Source organism: Tamandua tetradactyla, chromosome 1, assembly GCF_023851605.1.
Source record: "Tamandua tetradactyla isolate mTamTet1 chromosome 1, mTamTet1.pri, whole genome shotgun sequence".
Lineage (NCBI taxonomy): Eukaryota > Metazoa > Chordata > Mammalia > Pilosa > Myrmecophagidae > Tamandua > Tamandua tetradactyla.
Window position 1 is genome coordinate 230,303,874 of NC_135327.1, and position 21,771 is coordinate 230,325,644.

At 42.9% G+C, this 21,771-nt stretch overlaps 1 protein-coding gene across 1 annotated transcript in view; it reads right to left on the reverse strand.

The window, feature by feature from the left end:
* PLXDC2 (plexin domain containing 2) overlaps positions 1-21,771 on the reverse strand; it is a 372,398-nt gene that overhangs the window by 28,333 nt on the left and 322,294 nt on the right. Inside the window, exon 13 of the mRNA XM_077154385.1 lies at positions 14,000-14,160. Coding sequence (XP_077010500.1) covers positions 14,000-14,160 — 161 coding nt within the window. The remainder of the gene's footprint in view (positions 1-13,999; positions 14,161-21,771) is intronic.

Sequence of the window (21,771 nt, forward strand, 5' to 3'; positions counted from 1 at the left end):
TTTCCTTCTGCATCTCCAAAGGTCTCTGGCTGTGTGGGCTCTGTTGGTTCTAAAGCTTTTTCCAAAATGGTTCCCTCTAAAGGGCTCCAGTAAGCAACCCCACCTTGAATGGGTGGAGACACATCTCCACGGGAACCACCTAATCAAAAGTTACCACCCACATTTGAATGGGTCACATCTCCACAGAAATAATGAAAAAAAGATCCTACGCAGCAATATTGAATGGGGATTATATGAATGACTTTTCTGGGATACACGCGGTTTCAAACCAGCACATTCCACCATCTGGATTCCCAAAAGACATGTTCTTTCCAATTGCAAAATACTTTATTCTATCATAATATCACAAAGCCTTAAACCATTTCAGTAAAAATACAAATACAATACAAAATCTCATTAAAGTCAGCTACAGGCATGGTCTGTACTAAGGCAAAATTCTCCACTGGGTTTGAACCTGTAAAACTCAGAACAGGTTATTTGCTGCCAATATACAAAGGAGGGACAGTCATGGGATACATGTTTTCATTTCCATAGGGAGAAATTGGAAGGAACAAAGGAGTCACTGGGCCCAAAAGTTCTGAAAATCTGCAGGGCAAATTCCATCAGATTTCAAGGTCTGAGAGTTATTTATTCTCCAGGCTTTAGAAAGTGGCAGTCCCACCCTTTTCAAGGGCCTATTAAGCAGCGGCCTGGCTCTCTCCAAACGTAGCATTGGGGGACCCTGGGGACCATCTTTTTCTTGGCTCCACCCTCTTCCAGCATTGGGGCCATAGCTGGCTCTCTGCCATCTCTGGGGCACATGCTCAACCCCTCCAAGTGGTGGCAGCCAGGTTCTTCCCAACCCCCAAAGAATGTGCTCCCCCACTCCAAGGCCTCAGGTGGCACAACTTTTTTAGCACACTGATGTGGAAGGCCCACCCTCTGCCTTTGGGGCAAACTCACCCTCTCCAAGTGCTTGGGTGGGCTGTCTCTCCTGACCTAAGATTTCCTGGCTACTGCCCTTAGCTCCGATGGTTCTGTCTCTGAACTTATTCTTTCTTCAAATGTCCATTTTTTGCCCCTTTTGCCCCTAGTGGTTCCATCTATACAGATCCCACATCACTCTTGTTGGTTTTTTATGTAGTATGCAGGGATCATTACCATCAGACAATAGGACTTTCCACAAATCCCTCCTGGATAACTCTATCTCAAATCCTGGCTTTTTCTGAAACAGTTGACTGCTTCCATGTTTGGTTAAATCCTCCTGTGAGGCACTATTCTCTAGGGCCTCCCTTTCTAGAAGCTCAGACTTTTCCAAACTATCAATTTCTGGTTTCTTTATACACAAGAGTTCAGTTCTCAAGTTATATCTTTGGTTTTACATTTCACTATAAGCTGCAAGGAGAAACCAGATGGTATTTCCCACATTTATCCACTACTTCTACATGGGCAGCCACCGGGAAATGAACCTGAGTCTCCACCATGGCAGGTGAGAACTCTGCCACTGAGCCACTGCGGCCTGCCCGGCATTTTCCACATTTAGTTTGAAGTTTCCTCAACTAAGTATCCTGGGTTTTCACCTTTAAAATCTACCTTCCATCCAACAGCAGTACACAATTTTGCAAGATTCTGTGCTACTTTAAAACAAGGATTGCCTTCCTTCCAGTTTGCAATAACATGTGCATCATTTATGCCTAAGGCCTTATCAGAGATATCTTTAGAGTCCACATTTCTACCAACAGTCCCTTCAAAGCATTCTAGGCCTTCTCTATCAAGCTCCTCACAACTCTTCCAGAATATTCCCATTATCCATTTAAACAGCCATTCCAAGATGTTTGGTATTTGCAAATTGCAGTAGCACTCCACTTCTCTGGTACTGAAATCAATTTTAGTTTGTTAAAGCTGCCCAGCTGGAATGCAGTATACCAGTAATGGAAAAGCTTTTAAAGAGAAATTTATTAACTTGCAAATTTGCAGCTCTAAGGCTGTGAAAATGTTCAAATTAAGGCACCAACAAGAGGTGACCTTCACTCAACAAAGGCTGATACCATGCAGAACATCTCCGTCAGCTGGGAAGACATGCGCTAGCACCTACTGGGCACTGGCCTCTGGGCATCTCTGTTGGAAGGGGACGCACATGAAGACACCTGCTAGCTTTCTCTCCTCATTTCATAAGGCTTCTCTCAGGGGTGTTTCCCTTCTGCATCTCCAAAGGGCTCTGGCTGTGTGGGCTCTGTTGGATCTAAAGCTTTTTCCAAAATGGTTCCTCCTCAAGGGCTCCAGTAAGCGACCCCACCTTGAATAGGTGGAGACACATCTCCATGGAAACCATCTAATCAAAAGTTACCACCCACAATTGGGCGAGTCACATCTCCATGGAAACAATAAAAAAGATCCCACCCAGCAATATTGAATGATGATTAAAGAACATGGCTTTTCTGGGTAGATGAGAGTTTCAAATAGACAAACTATTGTAACCAACCCTTAATTGAAAGAGAAAAATATAGGCAATTGTTTTATGTGCTGAGACGTATTAATGAAAGAAAAAAGTCATATATATATATATATATATATATATATGAAATCCAAGGCATTTTCTAATACTACCAACTTGTTTAATAGATGAAATCAGGTTGATGCTTCCTTTCCTAATTATTATATCATAAATAATGATATTCTCTTAATAGGAGAACTGTGGTCCACCTTGATATGTGTGCATGTATGGTTACTATTTTCGTTTTTCACTTTGGGTTACTCAAAGAATATTATGTCTTCATAACTTATTACACCTTTTAGTTCAGTTTGCTGTATTTATGTCTTTCTGAAATATATACAATTATTGGGGGGAGTAGGTAGAATAACCTGGATTCACAGGGACAGGATGACTCTTAAATTCTTTCTAGTTCATGCCCTCTAGGAATCCTTGATCAGTGGCTTCTTGAGAGACCTTCACTAGAGGAAGTCCGCCCCATCTCCAAGCAGCTCTGATTGTTCAAAAGTCTTTACGTTGAGCCCATATCTATCTTCACATGCCTCTTTCTCAGCTCGACCAGAACGAGTCAGCAACCCCATCCACATAACAGGAGCTGCTGTGCTCCCACATGAATCCCTTCTCTGCTAGAACATCTCTGTTTCTTCATCGGTCTCAGTAGGAGTCTCTAGTCTTCAGTGTTCTCAGTCGCTGTCCGCTGACCACCGCTTAGGTTGGCAAAGGTCCTCTACAGGCAGGGCATGGAGAAGGAAGTCTACCACTGAGAAGCCACCCCACTCTTCACAGAACACGTGATGTCTTTTTGAATTGATAGCCACATACTACAACTGATGGGTTTTGAGATTACTTTTTGATTAAAATTCAATGTTCTTTACCTATTCTCATGCTACATCTAATGTTCTCCACACTAAATGTGTACACATTTAGGATTCAAGTACAGTCACAGACAGCTGACTCTCAGACATTTTAAGGTCAACAGCAAGGAAAACTTGAAACACCAAGGAAAAAGTGAAATTCAGTGTACAACAAGAAAACTGGTATGCAATTAAGAGAGGACTAGTCCTTACTAGAAGGTTGGAACTGTAAGTCACAATATGATCTTTAAAAAATTTTTCTCAGAGAAAAAAAGGATTTTCCCTTTATATAAAGCAAATATCATTTCTGATTCTCAGTTTGTGCCAAGGATCACAGTTGGCACAGTGTCAGCATCCAGGAAAACTTTTAAAAAAATAAATAAATAGTATTTTCATTAAAATATAAGTATAGTCATTGGCTGAGAGTAAATAATATAGAAAGAGAACAAACAATTTAACTCTATAGTCACTTACTGTGAAATGTGAGAAAAGCTGTTTTAATTTTGCATAGAAAATGATCTTATTCACATTAAGAAAGTTTTTACGGAGTGAACATAGAAGAAAATAGATCAAAATAATCTTCACCCATTTGCAAATTAAAGTACCTTCGATAAATCACTTCTTAGAGAATTACAAAAAGCATGATTCCTACCATCATTTATAATAGATTCCTTTAAATTTAAATCCCCAGATTTTCGATTTTGGGATCTCACAAATGAATTTTAAATTTCAATTTTCTTACAATCACAAATAATTCTAGTATATTTATCTATCAAAGCACATCATAATGATCAACAAATTTACTTTAGTTTATTTGCAATGCTGCCAGAAAAAACCTACACTATGAAGATTAGTGGAAAAATAATCTTATAATTGAGTAAATTCATTACTCTTGTGAAACAATAATTATCATTAAAACTACATTTTCAATTACCTGTCTCCACAAATAACAAGGGCTTGAGTATCTATTTAAGCAAACAAGGAACAAATTACTCAATGGTTTATAGCATAAGTACAGTAATCCCCTCTCAAAAATTAGGAGAAGGAAAGAATTGGAGTGCTCAGATCATCTATCATGTAGTTAAAATGACAGCAATTAAGTTTACAGATGCTCAAGTGAACTAGCTCTGCAGAGTTTTATTTTTTATTCCTTTGATTTTCTCACCTATTAAGAACTTCCTTGCAGATATATATTTTTCCCATAGCCTTATGAACCACTAAAAATAATAAATTAGAGGAGAGGCAGTTAAGGGGAATTAGAGCAGAGAACTCCCTGAAGTAAAAGATATGTCATTCAACATTTTTCATAATTATTCCCAATGAGGGAAGAAAATATTTCACTAAAGTAGAAACACTATTTTATTTTCAAGAATTTAAATTAAAATGTCACAAGAAGATTAAAATAAACATTACATTTAGAAAAGTAATTTTATTTTGGTGATTGCATATGTAAGGCAATCACCAGGAACTTGAACTGAGGTCTCAAACATATTTGGTAAAGTACATGGATAAAATTCCAAAATTTCTATTCCACAGAGAACAGAAGTTGAGGAAAGGAAACCACAGGCCTACAAACTTTTAAACCAACCCTGTCTTGCCTCTTTTCTCAATATTTAGCTATATTTATGGAAAACTGTCATCTGATAATACAGGTTCTTTACTGAGGGGTCAAAGTATTTCAGTTACATTTTGCCTGGTCTTTCAGTCCTTTAGCAGTTCATCAAAAGTAACTTTTACCTTTCCTCTTCTAAGAAATACAAAAATGTGTATTGTTTCAATGAGTCAATGTCTTTCCCTGAGTTCTCTTTAAGATGGAAATAAAACCACATATCTATGGGCAAAGCTCAGTTCCAAAAAACAGGTAATTTCAAAACTTAAACAGTTCTTGAACCATTTCTCTATTTACTATTTAGGTGAGTCCCTGGAGCATATCTTTCTGACTCTCAAGTATAGTTTCTCCAGCAGCTGCAAAGCATGATGCCAGATTTTCCCTGAACAATTTTCCGTCTGAGCAGCAACTTTCGAATCTGTTTGGCTTCTTCCCTCTCGCTTCTTTCCTGGCGGTGCAGTTGACTGCCAGGGAGCGTTGAGGGTCACAGCTGCCTGTCCTTCTTCAGTTGTATCTCCACGCGTCCTTGTATCCACAAACATTTCTTGGGATGGGGAATCTTCTGAGTGGCAAACTGGCCAGAATCTTGCTACGATGTTGCTGAAGCAGCACTGGCCAAACCGTCAGGTTTGGAGAGCCTTGTGTTGAAGACTCAGCTCTGTAGCGCAGTGCTACGGGACCCGAGGAGATTGTTTGACCATCATGTTGGATTTGACTTTGATGAAAGCGAACAAAGGACACTTCCAACAAAGGTCCCAAATGAAGTGCCAGCTGGTTTGAAGTTATATAGGACTTTATAGAATCTGGAGCTGGCAACTGGGGTTACTCAAGGGATGCACAAAGTTAGAGGGAAGACACAAGAATCACATTTTAGAATGTTAACTTTCATTGAAGATTGGGTAGAATCCTTTATTTTTTACACCAAATTAATATGTCTATATCATCGAGTGTAATGCAAAATTCACACAAGTTTTTAAAACAAAACTTGAAACCCCAAGGAAATGAGCTCATGGTAGATACATGGGGTATCCATTCACGTTATACTGGAAAAGTTACGGAATCCCTGAGCTAGAAGCACACCGAAGTTCCTTTCTGCTTTGACATCCTTTGATTTTGCTGATGGAAAATACCGGGTACTTCCACGCAAGGCAGGTATTTTGGTCCCCTGGACATAGTGAGAATTTTAAAGCATGATATGGTAACAACTGATATTTGGACATGTGTTATATTCAGGCTTCATTGTGAAAACTGTCTCATAACTTCTAATTCACGTCAGGATACAAAGTGTATGAATGGTGAGCCTGTTTCTTCTCCAGGAAAATTAACTAGCTTTGGAGAACCTTCTTTGGTTTGTGTGTGCATATATATATATATATATATACATATCCAGAACTCTACAAAAGGTCCCAAGTGATAAAGAGATAAGAACGATAATAATAAAACTCACTTCCAAATTATAAGTTCAAGCCCAAAGATCATCACAGTCTCGCATATCCCTGGTTATTTGGCTAAAAATATCTCACTGTTCATAGAAAGTATTTTCTTCAAGCATTTTTATGAAGACTGCATTATGATAGGGCTAAACATGTGACTCAAAATCCACACCCAGCATAAAAGCAAACCAGTCACTGGACGTACGATACATTTTACTTTTGTTTTGCTGCTTCTCAACGTGGGTAATCTCCACACACTGGAAGGAGTGCTTGATGAGGGCAAGGGTTTTCTCATATTTATTTGCTCACTACTCTATTTGGCCTCGGGCACAGGGCAGGAGTGCTGCCAATAACGAATGGATGAATGAACAGTCAACCATCAAATGGCTCTGGCAGCCTGCTCCCTCCTCACACTTCCAATCTCCTCCTCTCCCCCTCACTGAAAATCAGCTGGTTTCCCACATTCAAAAAAAAAAAAAAAATGGAGCCGATCACAGTTTCTTTGTAATCTTCTCTTCTCTGCATGGTTCTCCCTACATACCATCACTATCTCATAGAAATTACCGGGACTTACCCGCATAACTTAGTGTCCAGGAGCCACTTAAAAAAGGTAAAAACAAGTAAAATTCATTTTTAATAGTATATTTTATGTAACCAAATACATACCCAAGATTTAAACACATAACCAATAGGAGAATATTGAGATGGTTTACGTTCTTTCTTTACTTTCTAATCAATCTTCAAAGTCCGGTGTGCACCTTACCCCTTCAGCACGCTGAAATCCTGACTCGCCAAATTGCACGGGCTTGATGGCCAATGTGTGGCTGTGGTTGCTGTACTGGACAGCATTGTCCTGCACCAGGTGCCTTCCCCAGTGCTCTCGGGATAGATCATTCCCTCCGTTTAAAAGCCAAATCCATCCCCATTGCCCCGGTCTCTTCCTGCAGCATGAAGGTTATGGTGCCTGTTGTTGTTGCTTTCTGCTATACCCTTTTTAAATTAAATCCTTTGCAATAGCTCCTTTCTCTCTGAGGACATTTCAAATAGTGCTTGACGGCATCACAAGCGGGGCCAGGAACTCCAAGTTTTTATTTTCTGCTAGTAAAAATTTTTAATATTTTAGTCTAATATTTGACTCATGGAATCTATTTTCCAAGGTATTTTTCATCTTTGCCATTAAAGTCTTATCCATTTCTCTTTATTGTTATTAGTATAGACTACTCAAACCTGAACATAAATTTCTAAATATCAGTCATTTTTTAAATATACCTACTAAAAAAATCAAGGGTACAGTTTACTATTGATTCTTCTATTAAGATTACTAGTAGACATCATTAGGCTTACAGTCCAAATAGAATTTTCTCATAGAAATGATTATTTCATCTGATTATAATCTTAGAATATTATTTTCTTGACCTTCAATTGGAAGATTACAATTTGTTTATTTTACTTAAAAATCTTAAATAGGGATACGCAAAGAATAACATTCAACAATGCAGACATTTATGTTACATTGCAACAATGCAAACATGCATCGTGCAGCAATGAAATGGTCATTATAAGGCACAGAATCAATGCTCAGAAATTTTCAGCCATCATCAAGTTTCACGTAAAACCTAAGGCATATCAAATTCTTCTGAACAGATGCTGGCTTCTCAGGAGTGCTTAGAAATTAGGGAACGTGATTAGTTGAGTATTTGTTCTGTGTGTCTGCTCTCTTCTTTCAAGATAATGAATTAATTTTAAGAGGTTTTAAAGCCTGAATAGCCATTTTTGCATAAGATGATGGATTTTGTACAAACCTCTGGGAAAGGCCAGACAGACAAACACAAAGTGGCTTCCCGCCTCATATGGGTGTGAGCCCAGGGTTGAACTGAACAGGCAGCAGGAAGCGGTTTCCTTCTCTGCCAGGTGCTGTGATAAATATCACGGACCCGTTGGTGAAACAACGGGATGGATCGGCTCACACACACTTTGGGAGGCCAGCAGCCCGAGGGCGCGGTGTGGGCAGAGCTGGGCTGGCCCTGACATCCGCAGGTCCTGGGGGCGGCTGGCCGTCTGTCCATGACTTGGGCTCGGCCCCCACCGCGAAGGCCCCGCTGACTCAGTCTGGCTTCACCTCAACAAACGGTGCCTTCCAAGCTCCTGCTGCTGAGTGGGCCCCCATCCTCAGGACAGGGGTGGGGCCTGCTCGCGTCTCTGGGGGGGCACAATTCAGTCCCTATCGCCGACCAGTTGTCCAGATTGCTTCTGTTTCTATACCGCTGCTGCAGGAGGATGGATTCCCATCCTTAAGGCTGCATATGACGACCTGGGACACACTCATTAACCCAGTCCCTGGTACTTTCCCAGCATGGGCATATGAGGGTTTGAGCCATTGCCAAGGCCTCCTGGCTCCGCCCACGTATCATGTGACCCGAGCCCCTCGCTGCTCCTTCCATATAAAGACCTAGCTGCAGATTTTAGTTCCCAGGAACTGCATTTCCTTCCCACAAGCCACAAGTTCATCAGCTGAGGCCTGTGGAGACACTTGCATGAGGGAGAGGGTGTGCGTGCGGAATGTATAATAGCTGATTTATACTTGCTCTGCCGGAACACGACATGCAAATAGCTGCCGCCATCATGACCATCACCAAACGCAGGCGGTGAAATAAGAGCTGCGTGAGCTGGTGGAAAGCGTCGGGCAGCGACGTTGGCAATGTTTGTCAAGTGCCTTTAATCTGCGCATTTCTCCCCTAGGGTTCTGTTTTGGGGAATCTGTTCTAAGGACACAATCCAGCATACGAAGGAAAACTCTGTATGCGCAGAGGGGCTGCACGGCCCTGTGGCTGGAAGGACGGTCTCTGGGCCCCGGGAGCCTCAGCGCAGGTCCCAGGTGCAGGGTCACAACCCCACGCCGATGGGTCCATCTCAGCGCCTTGTGCGAGGACCGAGCAGGCTCGGGTGGGGAAGTCACTGCCACTCGCACATTTAATCAACCTCCCTGCTGCACCACCATGTTCCAAAGGGGGCCAATTAAAAGAACAAAAGATGGAAAGAGCTGCCATGGTCCACAAGCGGAGAAGGGGTCCGAGAGGCGCAGTCTCCCCCAGAGGGCAAGGCCAGCTGCCAGCACCCACCTCAGCCCCCTGCGCAGGAGCTGAGCTGGGCGAGGGCTCAGGACGTGCCTTCCACTCAGAGTTTGGGGGCAGCAGGGGCGGCTCTCACACCAGATGCTCTGGGCAGAGTGGTGATCCCCAAGGATGCCCCTGCCCCAAGCCAGGAACCTGCAACTGTGACCTGACACGGAATCACAGGGTCCTTAGAGGAGGGAGGCAGGAGATCAGAGTTGGCTGTAGGAGATGCGGCGACCCAAGCTGCCCGAGCTGGGGGGGCACAGGTAGCCTCCAGGTGCTGAGAGGCAGCAACGCATTCTCTGCAGGAGCTGCCAGCGGGGACCAGCCCTGCTGGGGCTTCTGGGTTAGGACCTCTGCCCTCCCAAATGACAAGAGAATACGTTAGCATGGCTGTAGGCTACTAAGTTTGTGGTCATTTGTTATAGCATTAACTGGAAACTAATCCCCACTGACTCCTAGGCATGTGTTACGTAGATATTTCAGAATGACCTGTTGGCAACACAGGAAGCCATCAGTGTAGAGCTCCTGAATAAGCATTGGATGGGACGGTACACAGCCATGAAGGTAATATTTACACAGAGTTCTCAATAAATTAGGAAACTGTTATTTAGGAAAAACTATATTTGTACTACAGCAGAGTCAGGGTGCTATTAAACAGGCAGACATCAAATTATGCATATAAACATGCCAGTAGGAAATAAACTAAAATACTAATATTTTTATTAATATTTTATTAGTTTCTGCATGTTAGGATTCTAAGTGAATTTACTTTTGGTTTTCTCCTTTCACTTTTCTATATTTGCCATCTTTTCTCTAATGAACAGGAATTACTTTCATAATTGAAAAAGCCAATCAACTGCACTTACACAACAGAACTCAAAAACCAATTTGAAAAATGTTATGCTCAATCTCTCTATTTCTGCACCAACAGCTCTAATTCAGTCAGTAATTCAAAACCTGTAAACTCACAGTTCTAGCAAGTCCCAAACGTCAGCAATCACACATTGGTGTTTTGATTTTGCAGACGTGGTGTGGTGGTTTGGAGCTGTAGGTACCCTGGAAAAGCATGTTCTTAGACTTAAACCATTCCTGTGGGGGGGGGCCCATTGCAATTGGGGCCTTTTGATGGGGTTACTTCAGTTTAGGTGTGACTCACCTCATTCAGGATGGGTCGTAACCCTGTTACCAGAATCCTTTAGGAGAGAATGAAATTTAGAGAAAGCCACAGGAAGCCAGAAGCTGAAATGCTGGGGGACCCTGGAGAAAGGGAGGGGCCTCTGTGTGCCCGGCGTGTGTCAGAGGACCCCAGGGCCAGGGAGCCCCGCAGCCAGCCCCGGAATGCCAGGCTTGAAGAAAGCATCACCTTGTGATGCTCTGTCTGGGCTTCTCAAAGCCTCACAACCACGAGCTGAGAAGTCCTGCCGTCTAGACTGACCCTGGCCTCCTGTCTGCTTGAGCAGCCAGGACATGAAGGTATGTGGGTCAGCTGTGATTGCAGAACAGCTGTGACGGACTTCCAGTCTGGGCATAGAGGGTTCCTGTCAGAGAGGAGGGGCTTAGGCAGAATCCAGCAAGTGAGACAGGGGAAGGAAAAAAGGAGGAGAGAAGCCAGACCCTGCAGACCCACTCTGCTCCACTGCATGTGTGGAGACAGGGCGAGATTCTGGAACCATGGCTCTTTGACCTTGGATGAGCCATTGCACCTCTGAACCTCAGTCTCTTCCTCTCTGTTATGTGGGTGGTGGGAGTGATCAAACTAACCCTAAGATTCCTTCTAACTCCAACACTCTATGAATATATGTGCTCACACATGGGGACAAAAGGCTCTGAATATAGACTGATGAAATTGGTTGAAAAATACTCTACCTTACAGTCACACCAGGGGTTGCAATGAATTAGAGGTTAAGACATGGGGTGTGTCCAGAGAGAGACGACCAAAGAGTGAAATCTGACAGTACTGCCAATTCCAGGTAGGGGTCATGGGATACAGTTGGGAATGACAGAGTAGATGCAGATTAACTGGGCCCATTGCAATTTGCCACCGATATTGTCACTGCCGGGTATTTCGTGGTAACCTCCTTTCACAATGTCAGAAAAGAAACTGCACAGTGTAAGGAAAGGCTCAGACTCAAGGGCTGTGGCAGCAGCTGCCTGAAGGCCAGCCACTCACCAGAGCATCTTAGCTCGTCATTTATCAGCTCAAGAGCAAAGTACCCACAACCTCAGGAGCATTTTCTTTCCACCATGAAAAATAAGCACATTAAGAAACCCAATAACAGCTTTTCCAGCTAAAGGCGATGCCAATAATTTCCCAATTTCTATAAATCAGCCAAGATACCATTTTGGTAATGTGCCTCATTTGAAATTTCACAGTTAGTTTGAAATGTCCTAGAACATTTATTGTCCCATGCTTTTTTCCCAGAAACTATAGGATGCCTGCTATCTGGAAAAGACTTAAGCTATTGAAGCCACGTCTTGCTGGGTAGAATAAATCATGCATACACCTAAGTTCAATGCATAACAGAAAGGTGGATGCCAGAGGGAGGGCGGGTGCACTGCTGTATGTGGAGTTTCAGAGGAGAAAGAGGTGACTTTCAGTTGTCCACACAGGGGGATGCCAATGGTTAAGTGGCATTAAAGGCCATTTGGATCCTGAATTCAAGAACTGGAGAAGATTGGGAGGGCATTCCAGGTGGAGGAAACAGACTGAGTAGCTTGTTGATGGCATGGAGACTTTGGGGTATTATGGGTTGAACTGTGTCCTCTAAAGAGATCTGCTGATCTCCAGGATCCAGAAGGTGACTTTATTTGGAAATAGGGCCATTACGGTTGGAAAGAGGCAAGGAGGCCAGATGAGGCCATGCTGGAGTAGGGTGGGCCCTGAACCCATGTGACTGGTCCTTACAAGAAGAGACAACTTGGACACAGACAGAGAAATGGGGGAGAGCATCATGTGATGGCTGACGAGCTGCTGGAAGCTGGGGAGAGGCACGGGACAGAGCCCTCCCTCATGACTTCAGAGGGAGAGCGGCTCGTACTTCCCGTACCTGGATTTCAATCTTCCAGCCTCCAGAACTGGAGGCAGCAAATTTCTGCTATCTGAAGCCACCCGGTTAGTGGCACTCTGTCACAGCAGCCTTAGAGGCTAAGACATGGGGTGTGCCTGGAGGTGAGCAAAGATGGAAATGTGACAGCACTGCCAACTCCAGGTAGGGGCAATGGGATACAGTTTGGAATGACAGAGTAGATGCAGATTGCTGAGGCCTTGGATGCGAGGCCAGGGAGGCTGCCCCAGGCTACCACAAGCAGAGGGCTCGGTAGGACTTTTAAGCAGGTATTTCATTGATTTGCATTGCCCCATGCTATTCTAGGACACAACAGGAGACTGTAACCCTGCTGCTTAGAAGCATTATCATTTCTTCCCCCAAACCTGAACAAAATTCCAAGACCCTTTCTTTTCATGCACAGTGAATTGGTAAAGATTTAAACTTCTGTGCATGTGCAACTCTGCGAGGGGAGACTTCCCTTATGAGTTGAGTATTTCTTTGGTGTTGGAAGCTGAGGGGCTCCATCAAGACCGAGTGAAGCTACTGGTACAAAAGCTTTGGTAATGGATGGTAGTGATGGGAGCACAACTCTGTGAATGCAATTAACACAGGGGATTAGCTATTTGAAGTGTAGTTAACGTGGACATTCTATAGTGTCACTGTGTATTTAGGACAAAATTGAAACAACAACATAGGACTGTACGACCCAAACAGGAGCCCTCGTGTAAACCATGCACTAAAGTAAATGGCATAATTATAATACTATTCTTCAATCAAATGTAACAAATGAACCAAATCCCTGCAGAGCGTTAATAATGGGGGGGGGCATATGAGAATTCTGCATTTTCTGCATGATATATCCGTAAGTTTACAACTTCTTTAATAATAACAATAAACTTGAACAAAATACGAACCATAAATAAACAAAATACAGTATTGTGTCATGTTATGCAATATTTACACGCATGATATTGTACTATAGGCATCGTTCTGCAGCTTGCTTCTCTCACTTAACTTTGTTCTGGGGACCTGGCCATATATAGAGAAATTCAATTTCACTCTTCTACAAAAGACTCTACTACAATTAAAGCTATCTTCTCTAATGCAAAAAGAAAAAAGACAAAAAACAAGAAGCGCTGCTGCCCATACTGGGTCCCAGAAAGGCTGGTCCTCTGGAAGAGGGGAGGAAGACGCGGCCACGTGGACATACCCCGTGTCCCCCAGGACTCCTGGCGCAGGCCTCCCGGCCCCAGGACTTGGCACTGGCCCTGGTCCTCCTGCCCTGCCCCCAGGGACTGGCAGTGGACTTAAATTCTGTACCTGGAAGCACAACACGGATTCGGCCAGTGCAGTCCATGTGCGTGTATGAGCGTGTGGGTGTGTGTGCGGTCGCAGCGGCCAGCTCTCACGTGCCAAGCCTTCAGTCCCGGCTGGTCGGCCGGCCCGGCTGCAGCTCCGCGGCGGGCTTACCTCGATGAAGAAGATGCTGGCGGCCGAGGTGGGGTGGTGGTACATGTAGAGCGTCACGAGGACGGCGGCTGCCACGACGAGCACCAGGATGAGGATGCCGACGATGAGGCCCGTGTGGAGGGGGCCGCCCTTCTTCTCGGCCGCACTGTCATCTGTGGAAGCTGGAGAACAGCACCCCATCAGTGCCGCCGTGGGCCGCGCGCACCCCAGAACCTGCGCTTGAGCCCTCACCCCCGGCCGCGTGCCTGCCGCCCTGGCTGGAAGTGGAGAGTTTGCACGTGGGATTCAAGGCCCACCGAGGCCCTGGCAGAGAGGGTGGGCCCTTCTCAAACGTGACCCAGCGTCCTCATGAGCAAGGGAGAGGACACACGGACAGACAGAAGGAAGACGGTCAGGTGAAGCTGCACAGAGATTGAGTTATGCCAACCCCCAAGGAATGCTGTGGCCGGCAGGCCCGCCGGGGGCCGAAAGAGAGGCCGGGGACGGGCACCTCCCCGCAGGCCTCCCACGTGGCAGGAGGGGACCCGGCCCTGCCGACACCTGGACTTCAGGCTTTGTCCTGGGGACAGTGCATTGCATTGTTTAAAGCCACCCAGGAGACTAAGACCTGCATCCTTCAAGCCTGCATCTTCATTTGGGAAGGACTTTGTTTTTAGGAACTATTGGCTTTTCTTGACTTCCTGCATAACCTTCATTTTCTGTACCACCGATTTTAGAAGTGAGGTACATTTTATTTGAGCAAGGAAATGCCCATCCTATTAATGGTTAAAATTACATTTATAACAGTGTTTTAATTTTCAACTCATAAACAAAATTAATAGTCTTTCTTCTAAAAGTGTTTGTGGAGAGTTAAACACTCTAATTAGCTAGACAACAAATTTAACTTTGATTTTCTTGTGAAGCCCACCAAATTTACCCATGGAGGGATGATTGAGTACTTTTTGAGAGCTCCTCTCTCATTTTCTTTTGGAAATTCTGAATTATCGAGTATCAGACAATTTTCAGTGGGCTACACAGGTATTTGAAGAAAATCTGTGCATGAGCTCAAAGGATAACTGTCAAAATCTGTTTTAAACGGAAGTGCTCTTTAAAAGCATAACAGATGGGTGCTAAATGACCCTCAAATAGTTTTATCATGATCCAAAGGGAGCACACAGTGTAGGAAAATATTCCATCTTGCCACAGACCAATATCATTTTCTATAACTTTTACTAAGATGCTTCCACAGCAATACACATTTTCAGAGAATTAGGAAAGGAAGGAATTAAATTTCCAAAGTAATAACTATCTATCTTAAGTCAATTAACCAAATAAAACTAATCTCTAAAATCTCCTCTTGGTCTAAAATGTGATAATCTTTGATGATTACTCAGGAAATTTAAGGAGATCTTCCTAAATTATGAGCAGGAGGTAACTGTACCTAAGTGTATAATGTGATTGGCATTTTTGAATCACTGGATAATTCAATTCATTAAGATTCACAGAAGTTTTAGAGCAGTGGTTACCAGTCCTTTCCTTACCAAGCTGTTTGATCTCTTTATTTTTACTCTTTAAAAGTTTGTTTCTGTCTATTAAACATCACTTACATGTGATGATTTATTTGTTTTGTTTTAAGTTTTTGTTAATTAACAGCAAACGTAATTGTTAGAATGTGTGGTCAGTATGAGCTACGGAATCTCAGATGAAATAAATGCACTTTCTTCCAGTTCTCCCAACTCGCTCTTTACATTGTTTTGTTTTTGTCATTTGTTCTTTACCCGAGACCCATGGTTGGGTTCAACAATCCTTTTCCAAATCCACTAAAGCTCATCATTCTACAGGTTTCCCTCACATAACAGAAGCACCTGAATACTGAGAATACCGAGGTTAAAGAACAATTCATTATGTAAAACTTCAATGACAATGTGCCAGGCATGTTTCTAGGTGTTTTACAGGTATCACATCGCCATCCCTGAGAGGTAGGCATTGCTGCTGTGCTGGTTTGAAAGGATGTATGTCCCCTAGAAAAATCATGTTTTAATCTAAATCCCATTTCAAAGGCAGGACAATCCCTATTCAATATGTATGTTTGAATTTTTAATTAGATCATCTCCCTGGAGATGTAACCCAATCAAGCGTGGTTGTTAAGCTGGATTGGGAGAAATGTGTCTCCACCCATTTGGGTGGGTCTTGATAAGTTTCTAAAGTTCTATAAAAGAGAAAACATTTTGGAGAATGAAAGACATTCAGAGAGAGCAGAGCAGAACGACATAGCCACGAGAAGTAGAGTCCATCAGCCAGCGACCTTTGGAGATGAAGAAGGAAAATGCCTCCCAGGGAGCTTCATGAAACAGGAAGCCAGGAGACAAAGCTAGCAGATGATGCCGTGTTCACCATGTGCCCTTCCAGATGAGAGAGAAAATCTGACTGTGTTCGCCATGTGCCTTCTCACTTGAGAGAGAAACCCTGAACTTCATCGGCCTTCTTGAACCAAGGTATCTTTCCCTGGATGCACTTGATGGGACATTTCTATAGACTTGCTTTAACTGGGACATTTTCTCAGTCTTATAACTGTAAACTAGCAACTTATTAAATTCCCCTTTTAAAAAGCTATTCTGTTTCTCATATATTTCATTCTATCAGCTAGCAAACTAGAACAGCTGCCATCCCCATTTCCTAGATGAGAAAATTTAGGCATAGAGAAGGCAAGAAAGAGATAAGGTTGCAGAGCTACTGAGAGAGGGCTGGGCTCAAATGCAGGTGGTCTGGCCTCTGTGGGTGCACTCTGAACCTCTGCTCGACTTCAGGCCTGTCACATCGAGCCTGACACACTGCTAATGCCCCTTACTGCATACCGTGGGTTCTCATTGCAAAGAATTTTGAAAAGAATGTGGTAACACAGGAAAATTCATTTAGAAATGGTTAGGGAAGTAATTTTGTGCCTCTATGAGGACAGAGGCTGTCTGCGTTTAGCTCAGTGGCTACCATATGTATTATGGCATATGATAAAGCATATAATAAACACTAGCTATTCTATTGTTACTGCTATTATTATTATAATTAGGCAGATTGAGACAAATTTTATCACATTCCTGACAACACATAAGCTATTGTTTTGCCTTTAACACTTGTTTCTTTTGAAAGGTTAGCTAGCTCAGTCTTAAGATGCTTGTATAATAGCATCTTGTAGATGTGGCTTTTTTTTTTTATTTTAAAAGAGAATGATATATTAGTTTAATGGGAAAATATAATTAATTAAAAATGTTGGTTTGGAGAAAACACTGCAAAAACATCTCTTTTAATCACGAAGAGTAGCCTTGAATGTTTCTTTGATCCTTTGTGTAGTTCCATCCATCCTTCCCTTCATCTTTTCCTCCCCACATCCCTCTATTCATCCATGTGTCTCTCCATCCATCCAACCAGCCATCACTCCATACACCCATCTCTCCACCCTTCCCTCCATCCATCCCTTTACCCATTCATGTATCCTTCCATCGATCAACCTACTCTTTCCTCCATCCATCTTTCCCTCCACCCCTCTGTTCATCCAAGCATCCCTCCATCTCTCCACCCACCACCAATCCTCTCTTTTTCTGGGGCTTTTGTGTCTACAAGATAGGGCAGGGAGTGGCAAAGCCACTTCCCTAGTGATCCGCCAAACGAGAGCCTGTTGACGAGGCTGCAGATAATAGTCCGCCCTTCCCAGGAGGAAAGAGCCTTTATAAAAAATAAAATGATCTCTTCCAAGCAGGATACAGGTTGCCAAACTTTGAAATATCATATCCTAACTAGATTTGCACTTCTGGTGCAATGTACTTCACTTACACTCTTTACTTAGGCACAAACGTTTACTTTCACAATCATTACCTACTCACAGTTCCAGGAATGGGTTACTTACACTATATTCCTTTTACAACTTTTCCTTTATAGGGCTGTCATCGGTGGAAGCCAGCGTGGTCCTGTCAAATGCACTCTGTAGAGCCTAGTTCATTACTAGACTCCTGAATGGCTGATAACATTTTGTGATGATGGTGATTTTAATAGAATAAACCCTCTCCATGGATTCTCAAAGTATTATCAACCAAGAGATGAAATAAATATTTAGAGACCAATTAGCAGGCATATGACTTCATGATGTCTCATAATGAAGGTAAACTGGTTCAGGAAAAATGAAGCAAATTCCATTCCTAAGTGTTAGAGAGGGAATCCGCATGCCTCACGCCAGGGTTTGATTTCAAAATGCTTCAGAGTGGTCATCTAAACGAAGTGGCTCAAAGTGCATGTGTTGATTTGGCCAACACTTTCTTCTATCTTCATATCACTTAAGCCCATTTTCTGCTACTGCAATGATTCTCCAATTGGCCATTTCCTACAGGGCAGAAGCATTTCTCTTCCAGCAGCTGCCTATGGCTCTGGGCGCCGGGATATGACGGCTTATTAAAGGTTGTTTAGGCTGAAGTAAGCGCTGCATAGATGTGCTTTGTCTTTAAATCCTTTCACTCTTTGGTGTTCAGTTTAGTTTCCCTACTTGGCCAGTGAGTTTCCCACTCTCGTGTTAAAAATGATAAACTCCTCAACTGCCAAAGCGCAATTTAAAATGTGTAAGCAAGTGGAAGTGGTAGTCACTTCCATAATTGAAATTTAGTTCAGTCACCTCAAGGTCAGACTGCTCAAATAAATTCATTTCACTCCTTCGACAAAGTCAGTAAGTGCAGACACGGGCTTTGGAAACAGCCATCCTGGAGGCCATCCCGACCCTTCTTCCGACTTGTCAGGAGAAGCGGGTCAGAGAACGCTGAGAGCCCCCACGAGGTCTGAGCTTCTTCCTAGGCTGAGCAGAGCCTCTCGGGGGTTTAAGGAATATTCCACAAAGGCAAGAAGGGGTCGAGGCTTCTTGCCTCACATGCTCACTCCTGCTCTTGCAATCATGTTCCAAAATGCACCAAAACCAAACAACTGCCCTTCCCCCTTAATAGCACACATAGGAGAGTTCAAATCTGTTGTTTTTACAGCCTCCCACTGTGCATAAAAATAAGAGGAATTTTAGGCAAGAAGACACCATAAAATGGAACCTCAAAGTCAGAAAGGGAAGCATATACATATATTTTAAAGGCGTATAAAATGAAAGCCTTTTTTCCAGTTTCAGACATATTTTAAAACATAAACGAACCCCCGAAAAGTTGATGGTATTGAAGGTAATATGCTCTCTTCTAATCCACTGCGTGGTCCTGGGTTTTCAGCACTTAGTATAAATGTGTAGATCAAGAGTAAACGTGGGGGAGTCTGTGAGAATCATGAAATTCATCCAGGCTATTTTGGGGAAAGACAGCTATCATGGCAGCACAACTATCAGAAAATATTCAAGACTCCAGGTAAAGATGTTTTATTCACTGTACTTCAAGGGAAGGTAATGGCTGAATATATTGTTAGGAGAAAAAGATTCGAGAGATGTTCACATGGTTTCTTCAAAGCATAGTATTTAATTTTGAAGCTCTGTGTCTTCTTGCTCTTTCTTTTTTTCATGGGTGGGCACCGGGAAGCTCCGGCACGGCAGGCGAGAGTCCTGCCACTGCACCATCATGGCCCTTGCTCTTTCTATGACTAATTTTTTCCAGGATTTATACGCATGTGGCATTCATATTCTGTATTTAGAAATACAACTTTCCAATACGTTAAAAAAGATTTTAATACATACCTAAAATGATCTGTACCCACTATTAAATCTTGCTAATGATTAAAGTCCAGACCAGAGTTAAAGTAGAACTAAAATAGGAATATTCCTCAACACTTTAAAACTAAGACTTCTCTTGGCTTAAAAATGAAATGCTACAGCCCATAAATTCCAAAATGTATTAATATCTTTTGGGGGAACAAGAAGCTGATGGATTGGACAAAGCCTTGCACAAATTTGCTCAAAATTCATAAATTTTATATAGAAGATGCCAAAATGTTCCTTCTTAAAGCTTTGAAATTAAGTTAAGCTATAAATACTTAAAATGCTAGTGTTCCACTTTTGGATTAAAAACACACACAGACACGATACTTTCCCTGTGGCATATCATGTAGCCCACTTATAAGTGAAAGCATGTAATGGAAGAAAATCAAGTGATAAAAATGTTAGCTAAATTGACTTTCCTTTAGAAGTTTCCCTTGGAACTGATCTCATTATGTAGCACACAGCTTTCCCCTCGCAGTTCTTTAACTTTTTTTTTTAGGCGGGGAGAATGCACTGTCAGAGAACCAAACCCTGGTTACCTGCACGGCAGGCGAGAATTCTAACACTGAATCACCCCTGCACCCAATCTCTGACTTTTTATACACATGACCTTGTCCCTGACCTCATTTGGCCTTTCTCCTGGTGCTCTGTATATGTTCTTATTTTTTATAATTCTCTTAGTTCTTTGTCTTCGTTATCATGGGGCCACTTTTTTTTTTTTTTTTTTTTGATGCACGCCAACCTGTCAGTGTTATTCCGGCATTAGGGCACTGAGAAAACGTTCTAGAAGTTGAAGGTCATCTGCCCTCTTTGTCACATGACAGTAAATTCCTAGTGACATCTCCATAGGGGACGCTGGTGGGTGCTGTGAGATGTCAGAACGGGTGCACAGCATACAGCTCAGCACGCCACGTTTGGTGGCCACGGGACCTGGCAGGGGCAGCTTGCCCAGCTTCTCATCTGCAGCCTTTGCTTCTACCAGGGGCCCCTCTGAAATTTATGACAATCCTTTTTAACAGTAATCCTTTACCCTTCATCTTAGGAGAGGGAAACTATGTAAAATGGCTGTGAAATCATATTAAAAGATTATATGACTCCATCAAAATGAGGGGTTGTGGCTCTCGACCCCCTTGCCAACTTCTAACCCTAAAGTGTACCTGCCGCCTTACTGCACGTGTGCATACCAGCTGCCTTACTGCATGCACGTGTACCAGCTGCCTTACTGCACGTGCGTGTACCAGCCGCCTTACTGCATGCGCATGTATCAGCTGCTTTACTGCATGCGTGTGAACCTGCCGCCTTACTGCACACGCGTGTACTTGCCACCTTACTGCACATGTGTGTACCAGGTGCCTTACTGCACGTGCACGTACCAGCTGCCTTACTGCATGTGTGTGTACCAGCTGCCTTTCTGCACGCACGCATACCTGCCACCTTATTGCACGTGCATGGACCTACCACCTTACTGTATGCACATGCATGAAAATCTAGAAGACAGACTCATGGCGTCTGTGGCTACCATAAGAACAAGTAAGTCTTTGGAGTAATTCAGGATCATTGTCCATTTCTAATGCCTCTAATGTGACTTTAGGACATTTTTAACCATGAAAATCTTAATAAAACCTAACTTTGAAACTTGGCCTAAATTTATACTTTGTATACCAAATTATCATTTTTCTCTACTTTAAGAATACATTGAACTTGTTTTTTTTTTGTAAAATAAAATATATCTCTACTTCTACAAAATAAACGAGACACAAAAGTCATTGTAGCACCTAAATTCTCCAGCTAAACATTAAACTAAAAGGGTTTCATGGAGTGGAACATTTTCTCTGTTAATTCCATGCCAAGTCCTTGCCTGGCTGCAAAATTAGGGCTTTCTAACTACAGTAAAAGCTTAGCAGAGTTTTCCTACTGAGTATATTCTCAGTGACTGAAGAATACCAAAAAGGGAAAGAAAAAGTTAAAGCACTTTTGAAGTCTGGGAATGCAGAGCAGTGACTATTTGTGCCATTTAGTCGCTCCCCAACACTCCAGAATAAAGTTCCTTTTGCTAGAACTGATGCTTCGTTTGCAT